This window comes from Budorcas taxicolor, chromosome 10 (genome assembly GCF_023091745.1).
Source record: "Budorcas taxicolor isolate Tak-1 chromosome 10, Takin1.1, whole genome shotgun sequence".
In the NCBI taxonomy this organism is placed as follows: Eukaryota; Metazoa; Chordata; class Mammalia; order Artiodactyla; family Bovidae; genus Budorcas; species Budorcas taxicolor.
The window spans coordinates 24,260,708-24,269,100 of record NC_068919.1 but is presented as its reverse complement, the minus strand read 5'-3'; the positions used below and the strand labels follow the sequence as shown (position 1 = coordinate 24,269,100).

Sequence of the window (8,393 nt, the reverse complement as noted above, 5' to 3'; positions counted from 1 at the left end):
TGAGAGGATAATAGTAAATTAAAAAAAATAGATTTCTCGAACCAATTAAGTATTCCATTTATATTAAAACACTTATAATTGTAGTTTAGAATTTTATTTTTAAATTTTATGTACAAGGAACGAATGTTTCTTCCAGTGGGATGATGTTTTAGATAATCTATTTAAGGAAAATCATTTAGTCTAACTTGATGAATCCTCTTTCCTTCTTCTATTGTTATAAACACTGGCTGCATATATTGAGGCCGTATTTTTGGATCAGGCTATCCCAGTCTGAGCACATTTGGCAAAAGTGAGAACCATGGGTGAATTTCTAAAGGTGGTTTCCATAGAGTTGCTGGTGATCCATCTCACTTTCAGGGGTGCAGTGTGGCAAAAGGTCAATTGCTTTTTTTGAAATTTTTGTTTTATACTGGACTTTAGTTGATTCATATATATGGTTGTGTTAATTTCAGGTATAAAGCAAAGTGATTCAGTTATACATAGTGGTGGTTTAGTCACTAAGTCGTGTCTGACTCTCTCCAACCCTATGGACTGTAGCCCGCCAGGCTCCTCTGTCCATGGGATTTCCCAGGCAAGAATACTGGAGTGGACTGCCATGCCCTCCTCCAGGGGATCTTCCCGGCCCAAGGATCAAACATGTGTCTCTTCTGTCTCCCGCATTGGCACGTGGGTTTTTCACCACTCGCGTCAGGGAAGCCCTGAGTTATACATGTATTTATTCTGTTTAAAATTGTTTTCTCATTTAGGTCATTGCAGAATATTGAGCAGAGCTCCCTGTGTTGTATAGTAAGTCCTTGTTGTTATCTGTTTTAAATGTAGTTGTGTGTATATGTCAATACCAAACTCCCAGTTTATCCCTCCCTGACACCTTTCCCCTTTGATAACCATAAGTTTGATTTCTAAGTCTGTGAGTTTGTTTCTTTTTCTGTAAGTAAGTTGATCTGTATCCTTTAAAAAAATATTCCACATATAAGCAATATCATATGATATTTGTCTCTCTCTGACGTTTCATTTAGTATAATTTCCAGGTCCATCCATGTTGCTGGAAATGGTATTATTTCATTCCTTTTTATGGCTGAGTAGTATTCCATTGTGTGTATGTACCATATCTTCTTTATCTATTCATCTGTTGATGGATATTTAGGTTGCTTCCATATCTTGGTTATCGTAAACAGCACTACTATAAACAATCGGGGTGCATGGATCTTTTAGAATTAGAGTTTTCTTCAGTTTTATACCCAAGAATAGGATTGTTAGATCATATGACAACTCTATTTTTTTAGTTTTTTAGGGAAACTCCATACTGTTTTGTGTAGTAAGTGCACCAATTTACATTCCTACCCACATTATAGGAAGGTTCCCTTTTCTCCACACCCTCTCCAGCATTTATTATTTACAGACTTTTTAATGATGGCCATTCTGACTGGTGTGAGGTAACACCTCATTGTAGCTTTGATTTGCATTCCCCTAAGGCTATGGTTTTTCCTGTGGTCATGTATGGATGTGAGAGTTGGACTGTGAAGAAGGCTGAGCACCAAAGAATTGATACTTTTGAACTGTGGTGTTGGAAAAGACTCTTGAGAGTCCCTTGGACTGCAAGGAGAGCCAACCAGTCCATTCTGAAGGAGATCAGCCCTGGGATTTCTTTGGAAGGAATGATGCTAAAGCTGAAACTCCAGTACTTTGGCCACCTCATGCGAAGAGTTGACTCATTGGAAAAGATTCTGATGCTGGGAGGCATTGGGGGCAGGAGGAGAAGGAGACGACAGAGGATGAGATAGCTGGATGGCATCACTGACTCGATGGACGTGAGTCTGAGTGAACTCTGGGAGTTGATGATGGACAGAGAGGCCTGGTGTGCTGTGATTCATGGGGTCGCAAAGAGTCTGACACGACTGAATTGAACTGAACTGAACTGAATAATTAGCAATATTGAGCATCTTTTTATGTGCCTATTGGCCATCTGTATGTCTTTTTTCCCCCTTGCTGCACAGCTTGCTGGATCTTAGTTCCCTGATGAAGGATTGAACCTGTGCCCTTGGCAGTGGAAGTGCGGAGTCCTAACCACTGAACCACCAGAGAATTTACTGTATGTCTTCTTAATAAGGTCTGTTTTTAAAAGAGAAAGAAATTGCACCTTTAATCTAAAAGGGATTAATTTCTACTATGACTGTTGTATGTATTCTTTTTTTTTTAACAAGTATTTTGTTTTTTTTAAAAATAATTTTGTTTATTTATTCATTTTTGGCTGCGGTAGGTCTTTGCTGCTGAATGAACTTTTCTCTAGCTGCAGTTAGCTGGGGCTACTCTCTAATTGCGGTGTGCAGGCTTCTCATTGGGGTGACTTCTCTTGTTGTGGATCACAGGCTCAATAGTTGTGGTGCATGGGCTTCACTGCTCCACGGCATGTAGGATCTTCCTGGACCAGGGACTGAACCCATGTCTCCTCTTACTGACAGGTGGGTTCTTTACTACTGAGCCACCACCAAAGCCCATATGTGTTCTTGTTAGATAAGCATTGTTGTTGTTTTATCAATAAGTTGTGTCCTATCCTTTTGTAACTGGATGGACTGTAGCCTGTCAGGCTCCTCTGTCCATGGGATTTCCCAGGCAAGAGTACGGAGTAGTTATTGTTGAAAGTAAATGTACTCTTTAGGGTGTAGATATTAATGTTTCAGTAAGCATGCAATTATATTAAGGTGGTAGTAGCAGGGAGATAATCTTGATTCCATTGGGGATCTTAGGTTTTTGAAAATTTATTGGGAAAATAGTTTTTCCTGTACTGCTGACATTTCTTTTTGGTAAACAGTATCCTTCTAAAAGAAAATCATGAAGTAGAAACTGAGGTGTGTACATTTCCTCAAATGACCAGCACTGCATTCGTGAATACTGTGTGTCTTGTAGTGAACAATGTGGAAGTTGTTCATTTTCAACCTGAAGTAAAGTACTTTCAAGAATTAAAAAAAAAATACTGGAGTGGGCTGCCATTTCCTTCTCCAGGGGAATCTTCCTTATGAGAGGGAAATAAGATGCATTAAATCAAAATGAATTAAATATGAATGCCCTTCCTGGTAGAGATCGTTTGTGAGCTAACTGATAACAAAGAACTTGCATGGACTTCCCTGGAGGTACAATGGATAAAGAATCTGCCTGCCAATGCAGGGGACATGGGTTCAGTCCCTGGTCCAGGAAGATTCAACATGCTGTGGAGCCACTAAGTCCATGAGCCACAACTACTGAAGCCCTTGCACCTAAAGCCTATGCTCTGCAACAAGAGAGGCCATACATTGAGAGGCCTGTGCCCTGGAACTAGAGAGCAGCCCCCACTAGCCATGAGTAGAGAGAAACCAGGCACAGCTGCAGAGACCCAGTGCAGCTAAACCTAAGTAAGTAAAATAGAATCTCTCCTCCACTAAAAAGAAAAAAAAAAAAGAACTTGCATGAAAGTTTAACTGTATTCTAAATTTATGAATAGGTAAGAAAACGGCAGTTATATGAAACTGCAGGTTGTAAGCGCAACTTTAACTCTGAAAATGCTTGAAGAAAACATTGTTTAGTGAAACTCATCCCGAAGTTGTTCAAGTCAATAAGGTTATTAAATTCATTGTTGTTTCTTTTTCTTCAAATCTTAAACCTAGTGAAGGAGATAAATACATCTTCAAAATTCACTGCTTTGAACTTAATCCAGGTTGTTATTACCCCTTATGCAGGTCAAGAAGCAACAGTTAGAACTGGACATGGAACAACAGACTGGTTCCAAATTGGGAAAGGAGTACATCAAGGCTGTATATTGTCACCCTGCTTATTTAACTTATAAGCAGAGTACATCATGAGAAATGCCAGACTGGATGAAGCATAAGCTAGAATCAAGATTGCTGGGAGAAATAGCAATAACCTCAGATATGCAGATGATACCACACTTACGGCCAAAAGCAAAGAACAAGGAGCCTCTTGATGAAAGTGAAAGAGGAGAGTGAAAAAGTTGGCTTCAAACTCAACATTCAGAAAACTAAGATCATGGCATTTGGTCCCATCACTTCATGGCAAATAGATGGGGAAACAAAGGAAACAATGACAGACTATTTTTTGGGGCTCCAAAACCACTGCAGATGGTGATTGCAGCCATGAAATTAAAAGATGCTTACTCCTTGGAAAAGCTATGACCAACCTAGATAGCATATTCAAAAGCAGACATTACTTTGCCAAAAATGGTCTGTTTAGTCAAAGCTATGGTTTTTCCAGTAATCATGTATGGATGTGAGAGTTAGACTATAAAGAAAGCTGAGCTTTTGACCTGTGGTGTTGGAGAAGACTCTTGAGAGTCCCTTGGACTGCAAGGAGATCCAACCAGTTTATCTTAAAGGAAATCAGTCCTGAATATTCACTGGAAGTACTGATGTCGAAGCTGAAACTCCAATACTGTGGCCACCTGATGCCAAGAACTAATTAGAAAAGACCCTGATGCTGGGAGAGATTGAAGGCAGGAGGAGAAGGGGACGACAGAGGATGAGATGGTTGAATGGCATCACCGACACAATGGACATGAGTTTGAGTAAGCTCTGGGAGTTGGTGATGGACCGGGAAACCTGGCGTGCTGCAGTCCCTGGGGTTGCAAAGAGTCGGACACAACTGAGTGACTGAACTGACTGATCACCCCTTAACTGGTTACTGTGTTTTGCCCTCTACAATCCATTCACTATGTAGCAGCAACAATGACAGTATTTAAACACAAGTTGGATCATGTCGGTGTAAAGCTCTGATTCAGGCTTTGGCATTTGATTAGAATGAAATCCATAGTCCTTACAAAGATCTAAATGATCTGGCCTCATGCTATTTGTCCTATCTTTTCTTATATTCCTGACCATCACTCTCATTAACCGTGCTCTTCTTGCTTAATTCTTTCACTTTCTTCAAGTCTCAGATTGAAAGCCATGCTTTCACAAAAACTTGTACATGAATGCTCATAGCTGCATTATTCATGATAGCGAAAATTTACAAACAACCCAAATAATCATCAAATGATGAATGGATAAAGAAAATGTGGTCTAGTGATACAATGGAATATTATTCAGTCTTAAAAAAGGCATGATATTCTGAAACATGCGAGAACACAGATGGACCTAAAGACATTCTTTAAAATGGAAAGCACTTAGAACAAATATTGTAGGATTCCACTTATATGACATACCTAGAATAGGCATACTGATTATATGGTACAATTCTACATATTTCAAATCTTCATTCTACTCTACTACCCACATACCTTTTCATTGCTAGGTAAATATCTCTTTACTGCAGTGTTCTATATCCTGTGGTCTGGGAATAATGGTTCCTGTGCATTAGCGTGTGGAAGGTCAGGTGAGGCCTGAATCACACGCAAAGTTCTGGAGCACAGAGGGAGGCCTAGAAGGACTGAGTGGTCAGGCTGAAAGAATCAACAGGCAGAGAAGCAAATGCAATGAGCTACCCCAGAGGGTGACAAAAGCTGCAGAGGTCAGGCAAAGATCAGGCTGCCAAGGCATTGGAGAGCTGGTTTAGTGTGGTTCCAGGGCAAACATGTGGAGAACAGAGCCCTAGCTGTGGGTGGAGAGAAGAGAGATCCTTGGATGTCTGGATCTTAAGTCCTAGTAGCTAAGAGGGTGTTAAAGAGAGTAGTTGTCAACGTCACCAGCTTCCTGTTTCTTCTGTCAGACCTTAGGCCCCGCCATTCTCTTCAACAGTTTGTCAGCTCCTCCTTACTTCTTTTCTTACTGCCTTTTCCTCTCTGGAAAACCGTAAATATTATTATCCCGAGAAACCTTGATTGCTAGATTCTCTAGTCTGAGAACCTCAAGGCTACTTAGGGGGTTTAGGGTTTGGGGGAAAGAGAGGTGATGGAGGCTGGCTTGTTGCTTGTGCTGGGCCCAGATTGGCTGAGGAGCTCTGCTGTTGTAGTTTCTTGCCTTTAAGAGCTGCCTAGCTTCTCCACAGAGGGAACAGGGACCCATTCACTGTATAACTTGTGGCAAAGATAGGACCGGAGAGTGGAGACGAAGGCCGAGAGGCCAGGCTCCTTGCCTTTGCTTCTCTTCACACTTCAGGCTGTGTGAGGTCATCTAATCCCAGAGAAACCCTGCTCCCAATGTTTGGACTCATTAAATGGAGCGTAGAATGAGGTATGATTTGGGTATCAGGCCAGAAATTTTCAGCATCTTGTAGCGTCAGAAAGTGATGGGTCAGTACCCGGGTTACTCAACCTCACCCCTTGCAGCCTCCAGCCCCTACAGCTGTGTGCTCTAATAACAGAAGCCAAGAGGAGAGAGGCTCAGAAACCATTCCAGCCAAGGAATCTCCACTACCTAACTCTCTAGGAGCATCAGCCGGGATCAAGTAAAGGAGCACACACAGGATTGAGACTGGGTATGTGAGGCGTCTCACTGAAGAGGCTGAGGTAGCTGCAGTGATCCTTCTTTGGTCCCAGAGAGAGGAGTGGGAAAATAGGAATGTGTAAGGGGCCAAGTGAGGTTCTTATAAGTAGAGAGAATGAGCATGAGAGCAAGGCTGTTCAAGGCTGTTGTTTAAGGTTGTTCAGCAAGCAAAGTTGTTGAAGCTTTTCTCTTAGGTAGGTATGAAGTAGGTTTTCAATGGAAGTGCTTTGTATTTGTAGGTAATGCAGTGGTCTACTGGATTAATCCAAATTAGAACGGAACAGAGAATTTTCCTTGGCCCTAGAGGTTCTAAGATTTGTGTTCAGCTTCATGATGTTGTATGACTTTGGACAATTCACTCAACTGTTCTGAAAGTCAGTTACTAAAAATGGGTCACTATAATACCTATCTTACCTTGCAGAGAGGGTGATGACCAATATATATGAGAGTTCTTTGTAAACTCTAAATTCTAAAGCCTTGTTATTTAAAGGGTGACCCACAGATAAAAATCATTTGGCAGCTAGTTAGAAATGAAAATCTCAGGTTCCATCCCAAATCTACTGAGTCAGAACCTATATAACAAGCTCCGCAGATAATTGCACATAAAAAAATTTACACTTGTTCTTAGCCAAAAGGCCGAGAATTGATGCACATAAAAAGTTGAAGAGCATCATTGTAAAGAACTTCATAAATTAGTGTTACTGCTTGTTCCAAGATCAAGGATCACCTGAGCTTCAGTTTTGCTCTCTTATGTAAGACCATTAAGGGGTGTAAGCTGCCCACCTCTCTGAATGATGGATCCCTCTAGCCCAATTTCTTTAATGAGTATAGTCTTAAGGAAGATGATTGAGACTATACTGGGCTGTGGCTGTGGGATGAGAGGAAATGAGGGAAGGAAGCCTTGGAAAGAAGAGAGGGAAGATGGATGTTGGAAGGAAGAAAGACTACAGAGGTTTTCTGGAAGGAGTTCAAGAAAGCAGTGTTATTGGAGACAAGTGGAGAGCACTTGTAATCCTGGGAGGTGGGGGGTGGACTATAAGCACATAAATATCTAGTGTTCTGAGATAAGAGAAACAATTCTCCTTTTTGCTTCCTTTCTCCATTTTTCTAACAGAAAACATGCTTCTGACATGGACTCTCCTCTTGTTCCTCCTAATGGACCAGCCTTCCTTCTCTGAGGCTCAAGACCTCCTCCGTCACCAAACTGACAGGCCCAGTACGAAGATCTCTGCCAAGCACAAATATTACTGTGACATGATGATGAAGGCTCGAGGGCTGGCCACTGACAAGAGCTGTAAGAAGAACAAGAACTTTGTCCACAGTGTGTCACCCAGCACTCGTGGCCTTTGCGAGAGTCCAGCTGTGACGTGTATGAAGTCGTCTGAGTTTTACAGCTGCCACCTCATCACCTTCAAAGTCACTCAGTGTAATCTCTACCCAGAGGCTGTGCCCCCGCACTGTCACTATAAAGGTGTCACTTTCCAGATGGATGTGAGAATAGTCTGTGCAGGCAAACGTCCAATTCGTTTGGAAGAATAGCCTCTGTAGTCGCTCACCACGGCTGTCTGCTGCTCTGCTTCACCCCGTCTCATTCCCTCTGTGATGTCCTGCTCAACCCCAGCTGGTGTGGATTCCTGCAGAGTCTGGGCTCCCACCGTTCCCTGAGTCCTAGCCCCAACGCCTGCTCTCTCACTGTCAGTCCTGTGGATTTGTGTTAGAGAGATGGTGGAGGCAGAGGGCAGGTGGGCTTGTCATCAGCACCCTTTGGGACTTTTGGTTCTTGTCCTGTTTAATTGCTTTGTCCTGGCTGCAGAGAGAGAGAAAGCTAATGCTAAATTCTTTCCTGGGGCTTAGTCCCTCAATCCCTAGGGTGGAAGAGAAAGTCAGAGCGAGTTGTGGGCAGTTATGCCCCAGGGATCTGCTGAGCCCATTTGCCCCTAAACCTGCTGCTTTAATAAAACTCTCAAGGGCATTGACGATGAATGG

The 8,393-nt window shown here is 42.2% G+C and overlaps 1 protein-coding gene across 1 annotated transcript; it reads left to right on the top strand.

Annotated features, from left to right (window-relative positions):
* Positions 1–7,562: 7,562 nt before the first annotated feature.
* LOC128054753 (ribonuclease-like) lies at positions 7,563–7,946 on the top strand. Its single transcript, XM_052647327.1, has one exon. The coding sequence runs from the start codon at positions 7,563–7,565 to the stop codon at positions 7,944–7,946; it is 384 nt and encodes a 127-aa protein (XP_052503287.1).
* Positions 7,947–8,393: the final 447 nt, after the last annotated feature.